The 25,210-nt window shown below is 43.5% G+C and overlaps 1 protein-coding gene and 1 pseudogene across 1 annotated transcript in view; one reads left to right on the top strand and one right to left on the bottom strand.

Annotated features, from left to right (window-relative positions):
* Positions 1–25,210, top strand: part of LOC126484950 (uncharacterized protein KIAA1522-like) — a 488,837-nt gene that overhangs the window by 370,420 nt on the left and 93,207 nt on the right. The window contains exons 11-13 of the mRNA XM_050108551.1: positions 2,943–2,946; positions 4,915–5,187; positions 12,405–12,666. Coding sequence (XP_049964508.1) covers positions 2,943–2,946; positions 4,915–5,187; positions 12,405–12,666 — 539 coding nt within the window. The remainder of the gene's footprint in view (positions 1–2,942; positions 2,947–4,914; positions 5,188–12,404; positions 12,667–25,210) is intronic.
* Positions 10,426–10,543, bottom strand: LOC126485482 (5S ribosomal RNA; annotated as a pseudogene).

Below are 25,210 nucleotides of genomic sequence, written 5' to 3'. Positions count from 1 at the left end.
CACCATTGTAGTTATCTCGTATTTATTCTCCGGTTAGGCATTATTATGTGTTCATACGAAGCGTTTTCCGCGCTATTCCGAGAATAGAACTTCAGCGGCTGCTAACCAGGGACTGTACACCAGGCTCTTAGTGGTGTAGCGATATGGCAAAAATTTCTGTCAAAATTTCATTTTCTTGGATACACAGAGAAGATTATATATTAATCTTTCTTACCGTTTATTCCTGTTCGTCGTTTATTCATTCCGGTAGTCTGAATTTACGGATTTCGCTAATAATTATAACAAAGCTGATCATTCGCACACCCAATCAACCACGTAAACAAACAGCTATTGGCATTTACTCGTTGGAATTTATCCGTCTCAGCTCGCAAAGCCGCCTCCCCCCCCCCCTTTTTGTCTGCGGGAAACTTTTTTTTGTTTCTAGATGCGACGGGGACTCCCTTGGCAGATGCATAACGTACGCTATACTCGCATACAAAAATCAACTTATGATTCGTTCTGAAATCAACATAGAATGTGTTCAAAAATGTTCAAAATCATATGAATAATCGATAGATCAACGTGCGCTTGATGCTAGGTGCTTTGTGAAACAGGTTTTTTCCTTCAAGAATATGAATTTGGGGCCCCTTAAATTACCGTCCGCGGCAGATACCCCGTTTCGTTGCTCCCTAGATCCGGGCCTGTTCTTACAAGTGTAGTGCAGCCAAACGCTACACGTCTGTACATGCCACTGAATGAAGTGCCCAACTAGAGCTTGAACAGAAACAAAACGTATGGTATAGGTCACATTGGCTGCTCACGGCGCTTCACTGACAGTATCCTTAAATTTGCAGGATTCCAGGCAAGTTCTATAGGAATTTAGGTCCAGATTGTACGGAGCAAATAGGAAGGGAACCATTTTCTTCGTAAATTTTGTCAGTGGAATGAGCAGAAGACGGTTGATGCTCTTTAATTAATGCCAAAAGTTCGGCTTTCCGTCTCTATACGAATTTTAATTCTTTTTCTCTCCGTTTATACACCATAGTCTGACTTTTTTTTTAAATTGTATCCACAGAAGAGAAGTGAACACAAACCGAAACTCAGCTTTCACAACAATGAATCGTTGCCCGGCCTTTTTTTTTATTGGCAGTACTCTTCATACACTGTCACTTCGCAACATTTATTCACAGTGTAGTCTGTATTAATCCTAGGTTCCTCTAAATAAACTTCTGCCCACATTTTGCTTCATTTTTTGTGAAAATGTAATGTAGCATGCTCATTTTCTTCCGCACAGAATGATGTGTTCATTCTGACATATTTTAATATCAAATTCTATAGATGGAACAGTATTTTTTTCTCAAGGTTTCTTTGCTAGCATGAATTCCAGTTCTGTGCGACAAAACCTGCGAAGTTTTTACAAAGATGATATTTCTTTGTATTGTTCATAATATTGCAGATATTACTGTCTAATAACACATTTATCTATATCGTCAAAGAAATATATATATATATATATATATATATATATATATATATATATATATATATATATATACACTCCTGGAAATTGAAATAAGAACACCATGAATTCATTGTCCCAGGAAGGGGAAACTTTATTGACACATTCCTGGGATCAGATACATCACATGATCACACTGACAGAACCACAGGCACATAGACACAGGCAACAGAGCATGCACAATGTTGGCACTAGTACAGTGTATATCCACCTTTCGCAGCAATGCAGGCTGCTATTCTCCCATGGAGACGATCGTAGAGATGCTGGATGTAGTCCTGTGGAACGGCTTGCCATTCCATTTCCACCTGGCGCCTCAGTTGGACCAGCGTTCGTGCTGGACGTGCAGACCGCGTGAGACGACGCTTCATCCAGTCCCAAACATGCTCAATGGGGGACAGATCCGGAGATCTTGCTGGCCAGGGTAGTTGACTTACACCTTCTAGAGCACGTTGGGTGGCACGGGATACATGAGGACGTGCATTGTCCTGTTGGAACAGCAAGTTCCCTTGCCGGTCTAGGAATGGTAGAACGATGGGTTCGATGACGGTTTGGATGTACCATGCACTATTCAGTGTCCCCTCGACGATCACCAGTGGTGTACGGCCAGTGTAGGAGATCGCTCCCCACACCATGATGCCGGGTGTTGGCCCTGTGTGCCTCGGTCGTATGCAGTCCTGATTGTGGCGCTCACCTGCACGGCGCCAAACACGCATACGACCATCATTGGCACCAAGGCAGAAGCGACTCTCATCGCTGAAGACGACACGTCTCCATTCGTCCCTCCATTCACGCCTGTCGCGACACCACTGGAGGCGGGCTGCACGATGTTGGGGCGTGAGCGTAAGACAGCCTAACGGTGTGCGGGACCGTAGCCCAGCTTCATGGAGACGGTTGCGAATGGTCCTCGCCGAAACCCCAGGAGCAACAGTGTCCCTAATTTGCTGGGAAGTGGCGGTGCGGTCCCCTACGGCACTGCGTAGGATCCTACGGTCTTGGCGTGCATCCGTGCGTCGCTGCGGTCCGGTCCCAGGTCGACGGGCACGTGCACCTTCCGCCGACCACTGGCGACAACATCGATGTACTGTGGAGACCTCACGCCCCACGTGTTGAGCAATTCGGCGGTACGTCCACCCGGCCTCCCGCATGCCCACTATACGCCCTCGCTCAAAGTCCGTCAACTGCGCATACGGTTCACGTCCACACTGTCGCGGCATGCTACCAGTGTTAAAGACTGCGATCGAGCTCTGTATGCCACGGCAAACTGGCTGACACTGACGGCGGCGATGCACAAATGCTGCGCAGCTAGCGCCATTCGACGGCTAACGCCGCGGTTCCTGGTGTGTCCGCTGTGTGATCATTGCTTGTACAGCCCTCTCGCAGTGTCCAGAGCAAGTATGGTGGGTCTGACACTCCGGTGTCAATGTGTTCTTTTTTCCATTTCCAGGAGTGTATATATATATTTATATTTCTCTTACTCTGCTTTGTCCATCTTTCTATAATTTGAACACCACTGACTTACTTTAACTTTTGTGTGTTAACATTCTTTTGTACCTTCAGTCGCCTCCTCTGTCAGCACTATCGCACCTTTCTCGTTCTCATCATGTGACCAAGTTATTTCACGCAGTAGCTGGGTAACCACTTTGCCTTGCTGAGTGTTAGTTTTTATTACTGTAGTTGTGTTTTCTATATAGATACTGCATACAGTTCAGTGTTCATTAAAGTAGCAGTGACTGTGGGTACTCCGAATACTGCTATACAGATAATTGTTACGATGCTATGAAGTTATCGAACTCTTGGTATGAATGCCAATGCCATAAGTATCTACACAACAGTATCGACACTTACATAAATCATTACTGTCCAATCGTTCCTAAACACACGATACAGACGCATGTTAAAAAGCAAACGAATCAAAGAGATTTATATTTTACAGCTTGAGCTACACGCTGAACGACCAGTTATTATGATTAGAACTTAACTGAAGTGATTTAATTGATTTTTGGGAACCAGATACAGGTGTGCACTGTCAATACTTAAGAATCTTCTGAAATAAGAAATAGACATAGACAAAATCACTGGATGCTGGGGGAACGATTTAATTCAGTCGACCAGTGAATTTTTTTAGGAATTAACTCTCGCGATGCCATGACTTAACTGTAATTCAAAGAACTGTAAAACCCAACTCTCGAAGGAAGCTTTACAGGAAATTAGCCTCGAGTGAGTTTAAAGGGTTGAATTGGAAAGTGGTTTTAAGTCAACTCTAGCTACAGGCGTCCCTGGCTTCAGACAGACGATATCTTGTGTTTTTAAAAGGTCTACAGAGCCATCTCAGGAAAGGATGGCTCAGATCCTACAGCACTGGAATTCACTGTTAACTGAACACTGTACATTTTTGTCATAATAGCTTGTGCCTTGAAATTCGTCAACAACAAATGCATTTTATAAGGCTTCCTATGTCCATCAAATTCTTCAGTATGGCCAGTTCAAATAGAAGACAGTGTGTTTCCCTGACCACCCATGTTTCAGTCCTTAGATCTACCTACAGTCTCGGTATTGATGTTCACTCTGCAAATAGTATCTAACTGATTCCTTTTGATCCACAGTAGATCTATGAATATTATTTCGGTAAATTTGAGCTTTTACTCTTTCGACATCGTCGACTAAGGTTAATGAACCTTGGGCTGTTAATTAATCTCATATAGATACTGACAGGGATGCTACCACAACCGGAGAACTTCCCATGTTCTACTTCTGACTGGTAATAGTTGTAGGTCTTTACAATTTCTAGGCATATTAGTTAAAACTCAGGTGATACTGTCTGTCAGTTTCGTCCATTACCAAATTTAAAAAAAGGAAAGGAAGGTCAGTGTTTAATATTATGTCAGTGAAAATCAGTGCAGTATGGGAGGGAGTGGGAATCAGATTGTGTGTGAATTTTAAAGGAAAGCACTTGTAATTCCAGACTTGTGGCACACATGCAGGATGATGAGTCATCGCAGAATGCTAGGGCGCCAGGAAAGTGTTACTATCGTTTGTGGTGACGGTACAGCTCAAGGAGTGTACACCATAGCCTCCACACGTGACAGAAATTGGGGAAACCAGGGGAATCGCAAATGTTGGCGTTTCGACAGGCAACTGAACGCAGATGCTCCCAAATATAAGCCCAGGGCCTAATCAGCGTACAACTTCACTGTGTGAAACAAAAAAGGATTATTAAAAAGAAGTCTTTATTTTGTCGAGCCCACGATATAATTTTTTTGACACAAAGCTTTCGTTTGAAGTAATGCTTAATTACGGCCTGTTATTGACGGCACACCGCTGAAGTCTGGGACTCAGTTGTTGGCATTTTATTTGTATGTCAGTATGTAAGGCGAAACGCGCCAGGGAGAATGAGCGAGGACTGTCTGCGCTTACAGGTGGCAGCCCTGAACACCGCGTGGCCGTCGCGGCTGCAGCTGCTGCGCCAGTGAGCCGGCGCGACAGCGACGTCGTGGTACCGTCGCCGTTCGGCAGCCCGGAGCACCGCGGCAGTCTGTCGGCGCGGCGGGACAGCATGGGGCTGTCGCGGCGAGACAGCAGCGGCAGCGCCGGCAGCCCAGCGCTGGGGCGGCGCGACAGCACGACGAGTCAGCGCAGGCTCGGCCACCGGGACAGCGTCTCGAGCACGCGCCGCGACAGCACGGCTCAAGGTGCGTGACCCACAGCTGCTGCTTGTCGCTACATTACAGCTCAGCGATCGTACGTTGCAGATACAGCATAGCTCAAGATGCACACAGTGTACATAGTGCATATCGTGACAGCATGGCTCAAGCTGTGGACACTATTGTTAGCGCATGTCCTGAAGGCACCGCGAAGTGTATACATACTTGAATGGGCCCGCACTGTGACGTGACAACATACTTGGAGGTGTGCACAGCGGCAGTACATATCAAGATGCGCACATTTCATCTAGATGCGTTTTGACAGCACGGCTAAAGGTACATATCCCGCAAACAGCGCGCATCCTGGTGGCACAACTCAAGGTGCGCTGACTACAGCTGGTTCAAGATGCAATGCATACATGCAGCTAGGGCTCATTGCTGCAGAGCAACTACCTCAAGATGTTTGCACTGGGCTGCAATAGGCGGAGGAGGAGGAGGAGGAGGAGGAGGAGGAGGAGGAGATGATTAGTGTTTAACGTCCCTTCGACAACGAGGTCATTAGAGACGGAGCACAACCTCAGATTACGGAAAGTTGGGGAAGGAAATCGGCCGTGCCCTTTCAAAGGGATCATCCCGAAATTTGCCTGAAGCCACTGTATACTGACCACTCACAATTACTTAAATAAAAATATATTTTTAAAATAACACGTTTTTATATCCGACTATAAATATCAAATAATTTTTCGTACCTGCATGCAGATTTCTAACACCATTCTGATAGTCCTGATAATTTGTGCCTGAGAGTTTTTAACAGCTATTACAGTACCTGAAGGTTTACAACGAGAAACATATATTACACGATTGATGCATGCATTGTTCACCTCCCACTAGTATAATATACATTGCATACACCTCACTTTTATCATTAATAATACTACAGGTTTTGGCATAGTTATTAAGAATTCACAAGCACAGATTTTCATGACTATCTGTAAAGGTTTAGGAATCTAAAGAGGTAAGAAAATTTATTTTGTACGGTTGTACATTTAGTTCAATCCAAGCATGCGTTATATTACAAATTTATTTGTATTTAAGTAATTATGTGTGGATTTTAGTCTTGCATGTGTGAATTTTCTCAGTTGATTTTAAACATTTTAATGAGATTATATTTTTTACTTAATTATTTATTTGTGCAAATGTACTAGCTATCTACCCATATCTTCGTCTGTGTATGCAAATGTCACATGAATTGCCCACATCTCCTCCTCCCCCTCACTCCATCCCTTTCTCCTTCTCTACTCTCTGTGCTCAGCCATGCCCATCGACTCACGTACTGAGATGTCAGGCGTTACGAACCTTCTTCACTCCCACCCCCCACTCTTACTGCACAGAGAGCGAGTTAATACTGCATTGTCATCCTGTTCTGAACTCTGTTTAAAATTTTAAGTCACTAGCTCATTGGGAAGTCATTTTAAAATCAACTGCAAAATTTTTGCACAACAGACTGACAGACAAGAGAGCGACCTAATAAAAACGTATAAGAAATACAAGATATATTCGACCATCAAGTCCGGGAGAATGCTTTTTTTTTATTTTATTTTTATTTATTTATTTTGTCATCAGTCTACTGACTGGTTTGATGCGGCCCGCCACGAATTCCTTTCCTGTGCTAACCTCTTCATCTCAGAGTAGCACTTGCAACCTACGTCCTCAATTATTTGCTTGACGTATTCCAATCTCTGTCTTCCTCTACAGTTTTTGCCCTCTACAGCTCCCTCTAGTACCATGGAAGTCATTCCCTCATGTCTTAGCAGATGTCCTATTATCCTGTCCCTTCTCCTTATCAGTGTTTTCCACATATTCCTTTCCTCTCCGATTTTGCGTAGAACCTCCTCATTCCTTACCTTATCAGTCCACCTAATTTTCAACATTAGTCTATAGCACCACATCTCAAATGCTTCGATTCTCTTCTGTTCCGGTTTTCCCACAGTCCATGTTTCACTACCGTACAATGCTGTACACCAGATGTACATCCTCAGAAATTTCTTCCTCAAATTAAGGCCGATATTTGATATTAGTAGACTTCTCTTGGCCAGAAATGCCTTTTTTGCCATAGAGAGTCTGCTTTTGATGTCCTCCTTGCCCCGTCCGTCATTGGTTATTTTACTGCCTAGGTAGCAGAATTCCTTAACTTCATTGACTTCGTGACCATCAATCCTGATGTTAAGTTTCTCGCTGTTCTCATTTCTACTACTTCTCATTACCTTCGTCTTTCTCCGATTTACTCTCAAACCATACTGTGTACTCATGAGACCGTTCATTCCGTTCAGCAGATCATTTAATTCTTCTTCACTTTCACTCAGGATAGCAATGTCATCAGCGACTCGTATCATTGATATCCTTTCACCTTGTATTTTAATTCCACTCCTGAACCTTTCTTTTATTTCCATCATTGCTTCCTCGATGTACAGATTGAAGAGTAGAGGCGAAAAGCTACAGCCTTGTCTTACACCCTTCTTAATACGAGCACTTCGTTTTTGATCGTCCACTCTTATTATTCCCTCTTGGTTGTTGAACATATTGTATATGACCCGTCTCTCCCTATAGCTTACTCCTACTTTTTTCAGAATCTCGAACAGCTTGCACCATTTTATATTGTCGAACGCTTTTTCCAGGTCGACAAATCCTATGAAAGTGTCTTCATTTTTCTTTAGCCTAGCTTCCACTATTAGCCGTAACGTCAGAATTGCCTCTCTCGTACCTTTACTTTTCCTAAAGCCAAACTGATCGTCACCTAGCGCATTCTCAATTTTCTTTTCCATTCTTCTGTATATTATTCTTGTAAGCAGCTTCGATGCATGAGCTGTTAAGCTGATTGTGCGATAATTCTCGCACTTGTCAGCTCTTGCCGTCTTCGGAATTGTGTGGATGATGCTTTTCCGAAAGTCATATGGTATGTCGCCAGACTCATATATTCTACACACCAACGTGAATAGTCGTTTTGTTGCCACTTCCCTCAATGATTTTAGAAATTCTGATGTAATGTTATCTATTCCTTCTGACTTATTTGACCGTAAGTCCTCCAAAGCTCTTTTAAATTCCGATTCTAATACTGGATCCCCTGTCTCTTCTAAATCGACTCCTGCTTCTTCTTCTATCACATCAGACAAATCTTCACCCTCATAGAGGCTTTCAATGTATTCTTTCCACCTATCTGCTCTCTTCTCTGCATTTAACAGTGGAATTCCCGTTGCACTCTTAATGTTACCACCGTTGCTTTTAATGTCACCAAAGGTTGTTTTGACTTTCCTGTATGCTGAGTCTGTCCATCCGACAATCATATCTTTTTCGATGTCTTCACATTTTTCCTGCAGCCATTTCGTCTTAGCTTCCCTGTGCTTCCTATTTATTTCATTCCTCAGCGACTTGTATTTCTGTATTCCTGATTTTCCCGGAACATGTTTGTACTTCCTCCTTTCATCAATCAACTGAAGTATTTCTTCTGTTACCCATGGTTTCTTCGCTGCTACCTTCTTTGTACCTATGTTTTCCTTCCCAACTTCTGTCATGGCCCTTTTTAGAGATGTCCATTCCTCTTCAACTGTACTGCCTACTGCGCTATTCCTTATTGCTGTATCTATTGCGTTAGAGAACTTCAAACGTATCTCGTCATTCCTTAGTATTTCCGTATCCCACTTCTTTGCGTATTGATTCTTCCTGACTAATGTCTTGAACTTCAGCCTACTCTTCATCACTACTATATTGTGATCTGAGTCTATATCTGCTCCTTGGTACGCCTTACAATCCAGTATCTGATTTCGGAATCTCTGTCTGACCATGATGTAATCTAATTGAAATCTTCCCGTATCTCCCAGTCTTTTCCAAGTATACCTCCTCCTCTTGTGATTCTTGAACAGGGTATTCGCTATTACTAGCTGAAACTTGTTACAGAACTCAATTAGTCTTTCTCCTCTTTCATTCCTTGTTCCAAGCCCATATTCTCCTGTAACCTTTTCTTCTACTCCTTCCCCTACAACAGCATTCCAGTCGCCCATGACTATTAGATTTTCGTCCCCCTTTACATACTGCATTACCCTTTCAATATCTTCATACAGTTTCTCTATCTGTTCATTTTCAACTTGCGACGTCGGCATGTATACCTGAACTATCGTTGTCGGTGTTGGTCTGCTGTCGATTCTGATTAGAACAACCCGGTCACTGAACTGTTCACAGTAACAAATCCTCTGCCCTACCTTCCTATTCATAACGAATCCTACACCTGTTATACCATTTTCTGCTGCTGTTGATATTACCCGATACTCATCTGACCAGAAATCCTTGCCTTCCTTCCACTTCACTTCACTGACCCCTACTATATCTAGATTGAGCCCTTGCATTTCCCTTTTCAGATTTTCTAGTTTCCCTACCACGTTCAAGGTTCTGACATTCCACGCCCCGAATCGTAGAACGTTATCCTTTCGTTGATTATTCAATCTTTTTCTGATGCTAACCTCCCCCTTTGCAGTCCCCTCCCGAAGATCCGAATGGGGGACTATTCCGGAATCTTTTGCCAATGGAGAGATCATCATGACACTTCTTCAAATACAGGCCCCATGTCCTGTGGATACACGTTACGTGTCTTTAATGCAGTGGTTTCCATTGCCTTCTGCGTCCTCATGTCGTTAATCGTTGCTGATTATTCCGCCTTTAGGGGCAATTTCCCATCCCTAGGACAAGAGAGTGCCCTGAACCTCTATCCGCTCCTCCCCCCTCTTTGACAAGGCCGTTGGCAGAATAAGGCTGACTTCTTATGCCGGAAGTCTTCGGCCGCCAATGCTGATTATTTATCAAAATTTAGGCAGTGGCGGGGATCGAACCCGGGACCGAAGACGCTTTTGATTATGAATCAAAGACGCTACCCCTAGACCACGGGTCTCCTAAATAAACTGTCTCCGACGATGCCAGTCCGCAGGTGACTGACCTCTCGTGGCGTTTGCGACCCCAAGTTTCTATGTGATTATTGATCCTTGTAGTATTCCCGATATGCCATGTCAATTTGTAACTTTTTTTTAATCGCTCTGTATAAGCACTCCGTCTTCAGGCCACGAGTGGCCTACCGGGACCATTTGACCGCCGTGTCATCCTCAGTTGAGGATGCGGATAGGAGGGACGCGAGTCAGCACACCACTCTCTCGGTCGTTATGATGGTAACCTTGTCCGAAGCCGCTACTAATCGGTCGAGTAGCTCCTCAATTGGCATCACGAGGCTGCGTGCACCCCGAAAAATGGCAACAGCACATGGCGGCCTGGATGGTCACCCATCCAAGTGCCGACCACGCCCGACAGCGCTTAACTTCGGTGACCTCACGGGAACTGGTGTATTCACTGCGGCAAGGCCGTTGCCCAATCGCTCTGTATAATAACGTGTTAAAATGGCCCATATCTCAACAATTATTTGTACTAGCTTCCACCTGTAGTATCTCCTATAATAATATAGCACTCTTCCTTTTAACACTTTATTTGGCAAATGGTGAAAATAAAACCAAAAAATTTTTTCAATGCTTATATTTATTTATTGTGCTTAAAGAAATACAGTTCAGTCAGTTTTAGAAATTTTTGACGAAAGTTATGAAAATTATGAAATGTTGCTTACAAGAAACATTGCCAGCAGTAGACCACATTTTTTTAAAGTATAAGTTCAAGGCTGCAAAATAAATTGTCAAACTAAACTCTGGGAGAAATATCTCTTGAAATACTTTTGCAAAGTGTAACCACAACTTGTCCTCCAGTTCCAAATACTTTCTCGTCATCAGCAAGATCAGTTATTATCCCCTTGCCAGTATAGGGAAGAAAATCATAGACAACTCGAGACACACCAGCACGAACAAAAATCTTAAAACCCCGCTTGTGTGGCTTGTTTTGATTATGTTGGCGCAAATTACCTGCTCTTGTACCTTTATATGGAACCATCATCTCATCTATAGAAAATTCCGACTCTTGTTTCTGCTCACGGCAGTTCTTTACAATTGACTCAAGAATAGGTCTTATTTTGAAAAGTCTGTCAGAAGAGTTCACAGCATTCTCATTGTTCGTAAAATGCAAGTATCGGTGGAGTTTCTGAAAGTGCTTCAAACTGAAAATGTTGGTGATTTTTTCACAATTCATTGACTGAGACCAATAGTCAGTGTACAAAAGCATAGAAACAAGACCCATGTATATGAGAACACCGAAAAATTGTTCCATTTCATTTATATTCGTGTTTACTGACGTGGTAGTTCGTTGCATAGAGTATAAGTTCGTTTCCTGAACAATTTTGTCAATTAGTTCTGAATCAAAGAATCTTCTGAAATAACCCAGTGGTGTATTGCCTTCATCATAAAACACAGGAGAGAGAGACTTTCTGCCCTAGCAGTTATATCTTCCATTACCCACAAGTAAGTGACTGCTTTTGTAATTTTCTTTTTCACTTGACTGGCACTTGCACTAGAAGGATTCACTGAGCTTCCGAGATTTCACTTCCTGAATCAGTTTCTGGCATAACTAGGTTATGGAACTGAGACTGACGCTCTGGAATATAGTCTGGATCATCATCACTACAGTCTGCCAAAACTTAGAGTTCAGAGTCTTCAGATTCACTTAGATCAGACAAAGCCGGGTTTTCTGGTGGAACTACTATTCCTCTCGCTTTTTAATTCCATAAAATATTCTAGAATCCGCAGCTAAAAAGCCCCTGAACATAAAATTGTCTACTCTGTCACGCCGTAAACATATGTAATATACTAATGGCACATGTCCCAACTATGGGCAATGTTGCTCACAGGCAACACAAAAGTTTTATACTATTTACGTAATTCAAAACAATATCAGGTTGAAATATTTCTGCTGTAAACTCACCTCTGGGTATTTCTTGAAGAAAATCTGCTAAGATTACTGCCAATTTATTGAAATCCACTCTTTCAGAATCAAAATAAGACACCCCTGTTGCTCACACGAGGAGATCTCAGTAACACCACTGCTCAAACTGCCATCTTGTGTGGAAAACCTTGAACTATTACAACAACTGGCATTCGCAGTGTGTAAAGGAACGTTGCCTGGAGGCAACCATGCCAGTAAAAGGCACTGAGGAGTGTTTGTTGTCCCATAAGCCCAATGTAAATTTGATGTTGCTTAAGAGCAACACTGCCAAATAAAAAAAGTAAACTGTATTATCCTAGTCAACAAAGACTAGTCAGTGGGCCTGTGACGACGTGCGCACACTGTGGCAGGCCTGGGTCACCGCGACAGCCTGGCGGCGCCGGTGGTGCCGGAGCCGTGGCGGCGCCACAGCGACAACCTGTGCCTGCTGAACCACCGCGCGCGCCTCTTTGTCACGTCGCGCAACGTGGCCTCCTGCGACGAGGCGACGACCATCGTGCCGGTGCTGGCTGCCGTGACGCCGCCGCTGCTGCGGGAGCGCACCGAGAGCCACGACCTCGACTCCTCGCAGGAGGACGTCTCCGGGGAACCCCCGCCGCCGCCGGCGCCCAGGTCAGCACCTGCATCTCCTTATCTTCTCTGCATTCGCACCCATAACACTGGGAAGTGCATAGCAGAGGGTACTTCCCACTGTACCAGTTATTACGGCTACTTAACGTTCCATTCAAGAATGTAGCGATAGAAGAATGACTGCTTGAATGCTAATTTACACGTTGTAGTTAATCTAACCTTGTGAGACCTGAGTTCCTCCTGGGGTGCTGTTGTGTACATAGTTCCGCGTAGTCAGCGCGTACACAAATTTCCCACTAGAGCGCGCCCCACTAAGCACAACAACACAGGCACAGCGCTCGTCCGTCTCCGAGCTACGAGATGGCGCTGCCATAAAGACGGACCAAATTCTGCTTCCGCCGATCCGCGTATTAATATGTAACGCAGCCAATGAGATTGCTGCTAACGCAGAACCTTTTCTCCTCGCGGATCACACTCGCGCAGTGATACATGAACGCGCGAGGTATTATAACAAGTGTACAGACCTCCGATTAGTCAGTCTGCATTTGTCTGCACCAAACTGTACCAGTCTGCATTTGTCTGTACCAGTCTCCGCCTAATAAGATTGCCATATTCCTGTGCATAGCGATGAAGATAAATGTATAGACACTTTTGTCAAGTATCAGAGATATATGTGAGAATATGATTAACGTACCAATACCAAATGAACTTCAGGTAGTCAATTGTAAATAGCATCCAGAACCAAGTTAAGTAATTTTTATGCTTGTTATTATTTTAATAAATGTGTGTGAAAATTAATCAAGTTCTGTTTAAAGTTGGTCACCGTCAATCTGCTACTCTAAGCGTGCAAGTGGCGTTTTTATCGACTGATCAAACGGCAGAAGATAAACACGGCACGATAAGACCACAAGACATATTGCTGACACTCGCCTACTTCATTAGAGCGACAAGTCATAACTTCCGGGAATTCAGCCAGGTGACACTTTCAGCGACCGCCGGTATTTCGGCAGGAGAACACGCCGCCATTTTCAAGGCAAACTGCAACGGAAAGGCGACGTACGTGCAAATTTAAAACCTCGGTTCTCGGACTGATGCAGGAAAGATAACACACACGCTGTACACTAGTGCCACCGAAGATTACCAAAGTCAGAGCTATCGATAGTGAAACTACGAGCTCGCAGGTGATGTAGCGTTAACTCTGTCCCTCTTTTTTTTTTAACAAGGGAGAGAGCCGGATTCCAAACAGAGTTTAAACAAAAACCTCCATTCCTGTTAACGAGGTTGCTCGCTAATTTAATCTCAACTGCCTCCTTAATAACACTGTCTCAATAGCTGGACGTGCATGCCAATATCTCGGTGATATTATATAACATGGGGTGACCAGTATCCAAGAAATGTTCGGCAGTAGCAGATCTACTTGGCTGCTGTAATCGTGTGTGCCGTTTATGCTCAGTACATCGGTACTCCACGGTCCTGATAGTTTGACCAATATATGCCATGCCGCAGCTACAAGGAATGCGATATACACCTGTCTTACGCAGACCAAGATCATTCGTAACATAACTCAAAAGCGCTCTAATTTTAGATGGAGGTCGGAAAACACATTTCACATCTTATTTCCGTAAAATCTTGTTGCAAGTGTTTCCTACGTAAGGCAAAAAGGCAGTAGACTTAGATGTTGACTCAGAATTATCATCATTCACTCGATGTACACTTGATCGATAGCGCAACACAGTCTACAGGAAACGTACTCACACCGACTTGTACTTACAACCTAATAGTTTTGTCACCATCCGGCTCAGCGTGAAGGGGTACTTCGTATCTTGGTACACAGGGCGTGTGTATGCTTTTGATCATAAGCATAGATGTGGTACTGAGTCAAATACCTTCCGGAAATCGAGAAATATTGCATGTTCTGCGTGCCTTGATCGATGGCTTTGAGGATGTCATCTGAGAAAAGTGCAATTTCGGTTTCACATGACCGATGATTTGGGGGTCGCCGCGTGACTACTACGGTCGCAGGTTCGAATCGTGCCTCGGGCATGGATGTGTGTGATGTCCTTCGGTTAGTTAGGTTTAAGTAGTTCTAAGTTCTAGGGGACTGATGACCTCAGATGTTAAGTCCCATAGTGCTCAGAGCCATTTGAACTGCCATTTGGGGGTCCATTCTGGTTGGTATGGAGAAAGTCATTCTGTTCGAGATAACTCATTACGTTATAGCTCAGAATATGTTCTAAGATTAATGAATGTCAAGAACATTGCGCTGTAGTTTTGTGAATCACTTCTGTTACCCTTCTTTGAGACACGTGTGACCTGCGTTTTCTTCCAATTACTAAGCATGGTTTATTATTCGAGGTATCTAAGGTAGATTATACTTAAAACAGGGGATAATCGAGCCGTAAATTCGGTACAGAATCTCGAAGGGATTTCATCGGCCCCTGGGGCTTTGTTCATTTTCACTGATTTCAGGTGTTTCTCAACACCCCTTTCGACTAGAATTAAGTAGAGGTAATACCACTGGGTTTTCGTTTGTAAATGAGTATTTGAAAATTGATATCAGCGTTTCTACTTTTCTTTTATTACCCACAGTTTCCTCCCACTCCTCCTCTGTCCATTTTTTCTGGCCTTAAGCCTTGTTTATTGTTATTGCAAACGAAACGTTGATGGAGAATTTAATGAATAAGTAAATCAGTTGGGATCATTTGTACACGAGATGTGAGAGAAACTTCACCAGCTGCGGATCTGTGAGGATATTACCTTCTATGATGGGAAAGTTTTAACGTGCCAGAGGGTAGGATTACAAAGTACTCGACGGTTCAGATACCATAGTAGTATTCTAATTATAAGCCGATAAGTCATAAACCAAATTTCCTGTTTCCTGTTAAAACCGACTAAGAGGAAGAGGACAAAACAGTACATTGTTGTGTATATAATTATAAATAAGAGGAAAGAATATACTTGGAAGAAACAATTTTTCTAATGATTCAAATGTCCTGCCGTAATATTTAAAACTGGATTTGAGAAAGAAAACGAAACCATACATTTTCACAGAGCAGTATTACCTTCCTCGCATTCAGATTTAAAAGAAAATCTGTACATTGTTGTTTAAAAAATGTGTATCCTATGTCTGTCTGAGTGCTTATTAGAGTTCCATGCGAAAATTTGAAGTAAATCAGTCAAAAGCTTTGCGAGAGTTTTGCTAAGAACGTTTCCCCTTCATACACTCACGGAAAAAAGTAACACCAAGGAGTTGTGCGACACAGACGAAAGTTTAGGCGTGTTTGTACGACTGAAAGAAGATGTGTGTCTGGAATCTTATGGGACTGAACTGCTAAGGTCATCAGTCCCTACGTCCGCAGCTCGTGGTCGTGCGGTAGCGTTCTCGCTTCCCGCTCCCGGCTTCCCGGGTTCGATTCCCGACGGGGTCAGGGATTTTCTCTGCTTCGTGATGACTGGGTGTTGTGTGCTGTCCTTAGGTTAGTTATGTTTAAGTAGTTCTAAGTTCTAGGGGACTGATGACCATAGATGTTAAGTCCCATAGTGCTCAGAGCCATTTTTTTTCATCAGTCCCTAAGCTTACACACTACTTAACCTAATTATCCTAAGGACAAACACACACACCCATGCCCGAGGGAGGACTCGAACCTCCGCCGGGACCAGCCGCACAGTCCATGACTGCAGCGCCTGAGACCGCTCGGCTAATCCCGCGAGGCTGAAAGAAGATATCTGTTCGAATTTCACTCCAGTCGCTTGAGAGTGATGCTAGTAGCGCCACTATGAGGAAGCAAATCAGATTTGCTTTAAATACAAGCTGTAACGGTCAAGAGTGTTAGTTACTTTTGAGACTGCGCGTAGTGAGTTGATGTAGTCAAGAATGCCTTTAAGACGACAAAGACGCCTCACTCAGCTTGACGATATCGTGTAATAGGGATGCACGAAGCTGGATGTTCCTTCCGCGATTTTGCAGAAAGACTTGGCTGAATACTTGATTGCTGGCAGCGGTAGTCGAATGGCTCAAACGGCTCTGAGCACTATGGGACTTAACATCTGAGGTCATCAGTCTCCTAGAACTCAGAACTACTTGAACCTAACTAACCTAAGGACAGCACACACATCCATGCCCGAGGCAGGATTCGAACCTGCGACCGTAGCAGTCGCGCGGATCCGGACTGAAGCGCCTAGAACCGCTCGGCCACAACGGCCGGCGCAGCGGTAGTCTGAGATTCTATGGTCTTAAGAAGAACGGGCTCCGGACGGCCAAGTGGCACTATCGTGTTCGTCTTATGGCCCTGGCGCATCATCGACTGCACATACAGCAGCAATTTGAGCAGCACAGTGTATACAGTTCGTTGTGTCACTGTGGTGCCAACTGGTATTGGTACTACTGTGACGCAACGAACTGTACACATCGGTTTACTCCAAGGGCAGCTCCGAGCCACACACCCTATAGCGTGCATTCCACTGACTCCAAACCACCGCTTCAGTGGTGCAAGCGTGAGCTCATTGGACAACGTGGTGGAGGTCTGTTATGTTTTCTGATGAAGGATACTTCTGTTTCGGTGCCAGTGATGGACGCGAGTTGGTTAGGAAGAGGCCAGTTGAGGGCCAGCAAAAAACCTGAATACGTGCTAGACACATTGGACCTACAACTGGAGTTATGGTCTGGGATACGATTTCGTGTGATAGTAGGAGCTCTCTCGTTGTCATCCCACGCTCCCTGACTGCAAATTGCTTCGTCAATCTGACCTGCTGTCATTCGTGAACAACATTCCTGTTTCCCAACAGGATAACAGTCGCCCACATACAGCTGTTGTAGCTCAACATGCTCTACGGAGTGTCGACATGTTGCCTTGGTCCGCTCCATCACAGTATCTGTCCCACTGGGACATCATCGGAGACGACACGAGCTTCTTCCACGAACAGCACTAACCGTCCCTGTATTAACCGACCATGTGAAACAGGCATGGAACTCCATCCTACAAACTGACGTCCGGCATCTGTACAACACGTTAAATGCTTGCATTCAACATTCTGGCGGTTACACCAGCTATTAATATACCAATATTTCGCATTTGTAACGACTTATCTGGTGCTTACGTGAACCTGTGATATTGCGATATTTTTTATCTAGTAATCAGTCAGTCTTCGTACTGGTTTGATGCCGTCCGCCACGAATTCCTTTCGTGTGCCAACCTCTTCATCTCGGAGTAGCACTTGCAAAGCTACGTCCTCAGTTATTTACTGGAAGTGTTCTAATGTGTTCCTCTACAAATCTTATCCCCTACAGTTGCCTCTTGTACCAAGGAAGTTATTCCGTGATCTCTTAACTGATGTACTGCCATCCTGTCCTTACTTCTTGTTAGTGTTTTCCACATATTAATGTCCTCTCCGATTCTGCGCAGAAAATCTTCATTCTTTACCTTATAAGTCCACCTAATTTTCAACATTCGTCTGTAACACCATATCTCAAATGCTTCAATACTCTTCTGTTCTGGTTTTCCCACAGTCCATGTTTCATTGCCATACAATGCTGACTCCAAACGTATATTCCCAGAAATTTCTTCTTCAAATTAAGGTCTATGTTTGATACTAGAGGAAGTCTCTTGCCCGGGAATAACGTTTTTGTCACTGCTAGTCTGCTTTTTACGTCCTCCTAACTCCATCCGTCATGGGTTGTTTTCTTGCCTAGGTAGCAGAATTCCTTACCTTCATCTACTTCGTGATCACCGATCCTTATGTTACGGTTTTCGCTACTTTTCCTATCTTTCGTCTTTCTTCGATTTACTGTCAATTCATATTCTGTCCTCATTAGACTGTTCATACCATTCAGCAGATCATGTAATTCTTCTTCACTTTCATCAGGATAGCAATGTCATCAGCGAATCGTATCACTGAGATACTTTCACGTTGAATTTTAATTCCACTCCTGAACCTCTCTTTTATTTCCATCACTGCTTCTTCGATGTACACATTGAACAGTAGGGGCGAAAAGACTACATCCCTGTCTTACACCCTTTTTAATCCGAACCCTTCGTTCTTGGTCGTTTACGCTTATTAATCCCTCTTGGTTTTTGTACATATTGTATTTACCCATCTCTCCCTGAAGCTTACACCTATTTTTCTCAGAATTTAAAAAATCTTGCAGCCATTTCGCCTTAGCTTCCCTGCACTTCCTATTTATCACATTCCCGAGAGATTTGTATGTCTGTGTTTCTGAATTTTCTTGAACATTATTGTACTTCCTTCTTTCATCGATCAACTGAAGTATTTTTTCTGCTGCCGATGGTTTCTTTGTCGCTTGCTTCTTTGTACCAACGCTTTTCTTTCCTACTTCTGTGATTGCCCTTTTTAGAGACGCCCATTCACTTCAGCTCAACCGACTACTGAGCTGTTACTGATCGTAGTATCTCTAGCCTCAGAGAAATTCAAATGTATGTTTTCATTCCTTACGTTAGTACTTCCATATCCCACTTCTCTACATACTGATTATTTCTGACTAATCTCCCAAACTTCAGACTACTCTCCATCATTACTATACCTACATGGATACTCCGCAAATCACATTTAAGTGGCTGGCAAAGGGTTCATCGAACCACCTTCACAATTCTCTATTATTCCAATCTCGTACAGCGCGCGGAAAGAACGAACATCTATATCTTTCCGTACGAGCTCTGATTTCCCTTATTTTTTTGGGGTGATCGTTCGTTCTTAGTAGGTCGGTGTCAACAAAATATTTTCGCACTCGGAGGAGAAAGTTGGTGATTGGAATTTCGTGAGAACATTCCGTCGCAACGAAAAACGCCTTTCTTTTAATGATGTCCAGCCCAAATCCTGTATCATTTCTGTGATACTCTCTCCCATATTTCGCTATAATACAAAAACGTGCTGCCCTTCTTTGACCTTTTTCGATGTACTCCGTCAGTCCTATCTGGTAACGATCCCACACCGAGCAGCAGTATTCTAAAAGCGGACGGACAAGCGTAGAATAGACAGTCTCCTTAGTATATCTGTTACATTTTCTAAGTGCCCTGTCAATAAAACGCAGTCTTTGGTTTGTCTTCCCCACATTTTCTATGTGTTCCTTTCAATTTAAGTTGTTCGTAATTGTAATTCCTAGGTATTTAGTTTGTAGATTCCCAGGTATTTAGTTTTTACATTTGACTGATTTATGGTGTAACCGAAGTTTAATGAATTCCTTTTAGCATTCATGTGGATGACCTCAAACTTTTCTTTATTTAGGGTCTACTGCCAATTTTTGCGCCATTCAGATATCTTTTCTAAATCGCTTTGCAATTTCTTTTGATCTTCTGATGAAATGAAATGATCGTATGGCATTGTTGGCCGGGAGGCTCCTTGAGGGGAAGTTCGGCCGCCGTATTGCAAGTCCTTCTTAGTTAACGCCACTTCGGCGACTTGCAAGTCAATGATGATGAAATGATGATGATGATGATGATGAACACCCAGTCACCACGAGGTACAGAAAATCCCTGACACAGCCGGGAATCGAACCCGGGACCCCGTGCGCAAGAAACGAGAACGCTACCGCAAGACCACGAGCTGCGGATGATCTTCTGATGACTTTATTGGTCGATAAACGACAGCGTCATTTGCAAACAACCTAAGACGGCTGCTCAGATTGTCTCCCAAATCGTTTATATAACTAAGGAACAACAAAGAGTCTATAACACTACATTGGGGAACGCCAGAAATCACTTTCGTTTTACTCGATGACTTTCCGTCAATTTCTACGAACTGTGACCGCTCTGATGGGAATCACAAACCCAGTCACGTAACTGAGACGATATTCCATAAGCACGCAATTTCACTACAAGCCGCTTGTGTGGTACACTGTCAAGAGCCTTCCGAAAATCTAGAAATACGGAATCTATCTAAAACCCCTTGTCAGTAGCACTCAACATTTCATGCGAATAAAGAGCTACAAGAACGATGTTTTCTAAACCCATATCGATTGTGTGCCAACACAGACTTTTCTTCGAGCTTATTCATAATGTTCGAACACAATGTATGATCGAGATCCCTACAGCATATCGACGTTAACGATACGGGCCTGTAACTAAGTGGATTACTCCTACTACCTTTCTTGAAAATTTGTGTGACCTGATCAACTTACCAGTCTTTGGGTACGGATTGTTAAGTATGGAGCTAATGTATCAGCATATTCTGAAAGGAACTTAATTGGTGTATAGTCTGGACCAGAAGACTTGCTTTTACTAAGTGATTTAAGTTGCTTCACTACTCCGAGGATATTTACTTCTACGTTACTCATGTTGGCAGCTGTTCTTGATTCGAATTCTGGAATATTTACTTCGTCTTCCTTTGTGAAGGCATTTCGGAAGTCTTTGTTTAGTAAATTTGCTCTGGCAGCATTGTCTTCGATAGTATCTCCATTGCTATCAAGCAGAGAAGGCATTTATTGTTTCTTGCAGCTAACATACTTCACATACGACCAGAATCTCTTTGGATTTTCTGCCAGGTTTAGAGACAAAGTCTCGTTGTGGAAACTGTTATAAGCATCTCGCATTGATGTCCGCGCTAAATTTCGAGCTTCTGTAAAAGATCGCCAATCTTGGGGATTTTGAATCTGTTTAAATTTGGCATGTTCGTTTCGTTGTTTCTGCAACAGTGTTCTATCCCGTTTTGTATACCAAGGAGGAACAGCTCCGTTGTTTGTTAATTTATTTGGTATAAATCTATCAACTGCTGCCGGTACTATTTCTTCAAATTCAGGCCACATCTGGTCTACACTTATATTATTAATTTGGAAGGCGTGGAGATTGTCTCTCAGGTGAGGGATCAACCTCAGTGCGAGCAGTAACTGGGCCGGCCACTGGTGAGGACCGACCGGAGGACTCGCACATGCTGGACGTCCGTCGGATCCCCACGGCCGGCCCACAACAGTGGTGCCCATCCACTGCAGCCTCAAGCTGTGGAACCGAAGCCATCACTGCCTGAAGCTGAGAGCGAGGTGTCACCAACTCGGCTCGCATCCGCACACAATAGTTGCAGTCCCTGTCCATATTAAAGACCGTGGAAAACTAAACTACGCAGATAAACGAACTATCGGCACGTGCTTCGAAACTCTACTGTTGACCCTGACGAAAACGCAGTAACTGTGTCTCATAAATTAGATTGATACGCAAAGATTCAAATACCTAACTACCGAAGCACTAAAGTGACACTAAATAATTCGTCCCTGGTTAGGGACTTGTAATATGTCACAAAATCGGTATACTTTTCGAAGCAAACGGAAATGCGAAAATTGTGGCTATTAGATATTAAATGAACACGCAGAAACTCAAGAAATTAAACTATTAAAGCACACAGACGATATTATAAAATTCGCTCTTGGTTAGGAACTTGTGAAAGTCACAAAATCGGTTACTTCCCTGTTGCTGCTTGTGACTCGGCCAGCTGCTACTGCCTAACTGAAATCTTGCCGTATCTCCCGGCCTTTTACAAGTATACCTCTTTCTCTTGTGATTCTTGAACACAGTGTTCCCTATTACTAGCTGAAATTTATTGCAGAACTCAATTAATCTTTATTCTCTCTGATTCCTAGTACCAAGCCCATATTCTCCCATAACCTTTCTTCTACGCTTTTCCTTACAATCACATTCTGTCTCATCATCCTTGACATACTAAATTTCCCTTTCAATATCCTCATATACTGTCTCTAATTTTCTTCTTCCGCTTGCGACATCGGCAGGTATGCCTGCAGGTGTTGGTTTGTTGTCGATTCTGATGAGGACCATCCATTCACTGAGCAGTTCACAGTAACTTATTCTCTGCCCTGCCTTCCTATTCATAACGCGTCCTACTCCCGTTATACCATTTTCTGCCGCTGTTGATATTACCCCATATTCATCTGACCAGAAATCGTTGTCTTCTTTCCATTTCACTTCACTGACCCCACGATACTGTATCTAGATCGAGCCTTAGCATTTCCCTTCTGACATCTTCTAGCTTCCCTACCACGTTCAAACTTCTGAAATTCTACACACCGACTCGCAGAACGTTATTCAGTTTTTTTCTCATGGTCATCTCCGCATTGGCAGTTCCCTTTCCTTGATCTGAATCGGGGACTAGTCCGGAATCTTTTGCCAATGGAGAGATCATCATGATACTTTTCAATTGCAGACCACGTGTCGCGTGGAAACACATTATGAGTCTTTAATGCAGTGGCCTCCATTTTTTTTTTTTCCTCGTGTAGTTGATTATTGCTGGTTCTTCCGGCCTTAGAAGCAGTTTCCCACCCCAAGGACAAGAAAGTGCCTTGAACCTCTATCCGCTCCTCCGCCCTCTTTGAAAAGGCAGTTGGCTGAATGAGGCGCGACTTCTTATGCCGGAAGTCTTCGGCAGCCATTCCTGATGATTTTTGTTAAAAATGTAAGCGATGGCGGGGTTCAAACACGGGACGGGGTACATTTTGATTACTAATCAAACATGCTACCCGTAGACCACTGTGGAGTTGCAATGTTTACCACTAAAACGTGTTACCTAGACAAATCTATCGCGAAATTTCACTACACTACATTCGTTATCTTTTGGTGTTCCAATTTTTTCCCGTCAAAGTATATTACACACATATTTATATATTAGAAATATATACAGCCTACATCTGTCCGAATTTTTATTAAAGTATGATGTAAAGATTTGAAGTGAGTCGGTCAAGAACGTTTGGAGATGTTTGCTTAGAAGATTTCTACATTCTATATTACATACATATTTATATATTGTATACATTTAAAAATTATATAACATACATCCGTTCGAATGTTTATAGAAACTGGTGTAAAAATCTGAAGTAAATCTGTCAAAAACTTAGCGAGATTTCTGTTAACAGCGTTGCCTCTTTGTGTACCCGTGCGGAAATATATTTTACTGGAGAATTCTTGAATCAATATAATTACTATCCCAGTCTCATGTTCCCTGAGTCAGTTCCTTAGACTATAGCAAGTCCATGAATAATTCCATTAGTAGTGAAGGAGGACCAAGGCAAGTTTCACAACACAGATAAGTCGTATGCGCTTTTTAATAATATTATTACAGCGTTCTGTACTATAAAACATCATCTTTAACACACCGCACTCGACATGCAGAATAATTTGCTATGAAGTGCATTTTGTCTGTACATCACACATCACACTGATAGATGTAACTGGCTATGATGAGGGGGATTAAGCACTGTATCCACAGCCCAAGTAATATTAACGGCTCGTACCTTATAATTTATCATGTTGTAACACATTATTTCTGGCAGCGTCGATGTTCGTCCTGTTGGATATTGTGAACGCCAGAGGCGTTTTCTGGTATCCAGTGGTATGGACTTTTTGGACTTTCCAATAACAGCAGGTGTTTTCCACCAGTCGCTGAAAAGTCATAGTGGGGAAACAGCACCTTCCACTGAAGTTCTGTTAGAGGGAGTAGAAACTGACGAATGAAATGCCTGCAATTTAGCTCCTTAGTTCTGACTGGCGGCAAGTACAGGGTGTCCACAATGAGACTCCAACATTTTAATATCCTATATGTTTCTCATTTCAGATGGTGGACCTGTGAATCCTGAAGGGGCAGACAAAGCAACTCAACAAGTTTGTGGCGTGCAAATTTGATACGCCAAATGGCCGTAGCGGAGCTGCAATCAATTGTTTTAGCAAAATGAAGGATATGAAGGAGCGTGCACAAGTGGTCTGGTCGTATGCAGAGACAAAATCGGCGACCCAAGTGGAAAGAAACTTTCGTCGAGTTTACAACAAATCACCCCCGTCTTTCAAGACTATATAGTAGTGGTGTGATCTGTTTTTGTCTACTGGGAGTGTTGCGAAAGGGCATGGTGGTGGTAAGCCTGGGATCAGCGAACATCATGTGGAACAAGTGCGGCAGTCATTCGAACAAAGTCCAGAGAAATCAGTGCGACAGGCAGCACGAGAACTTCGTATGAAACGTTCAACAGTGCACGAAGCGCTTCATCAGCGATTGCGTTTGTACGCATATAAAGTGCAGATTGTGCAAGAAATGAAGCCTGATGATCGACGAAAGCGAGAAGAATTTGCATGTGTCATGTTAGATCGCATTGCCGCGGACGAGACATTTTTATCACGCGTGATGTTTACTGACGAGGCAACCTTTCACGTGTCAGGGGCTGTCAATCGTCACAATGTGCGCAGCTGGGGGTCCTAAAATCCACATGCACCTAGGGAACACATGCGCGACAGTCCGAAAGTTAATGTGTGGCGTGGTTTGATGATGAATCGCATTGTTGGGCCGTTTTTCTTTCAGGAGCCGACTGTGGATGGAGCCATCATGTTTCAACAGGACGGTGCACCACCCCATTGGAGCCTTGATGTCCGAAAATTTTTAAAGGAGACATTCCCGCAACGATGGATTGGCCGTGGAGGTCCAATTCCTTGGCCGCCACGTTCGCCCGACATAACCCCCTTTGATTCTTTCTTGTGGGGTAATGTGAAAGACCGGATATACGCTACGCCAGTAAAGGGCCTGCAAGACTTGAAACAGCGCATAAGAATTGTCATCAACTCTGTCACAGAACAGATGCTCCGCAACACAG

This window comes from Schistocerca serialis, chromosome 6, assembly GCF_023864345.2.
Source record: "Schistocerca serialis cubense isolate TAMUIC-IGC-003099 chromosome 6, iqSchSeri2.2, whole genome shotgun sequence".
In the NCBI taxonomy this organism is placed as follows: domain Eukaryota; kingdom Metazoa; phylum Arthropoda; class Insecta; order Orthoptera; family Acrididae; genus Schistocerca; species Schistocerca serialis.
Note: the sequence above shows the minus strand (reverse complement) of the source record. Positions and strands in the feature narration are given on the sequence as shown.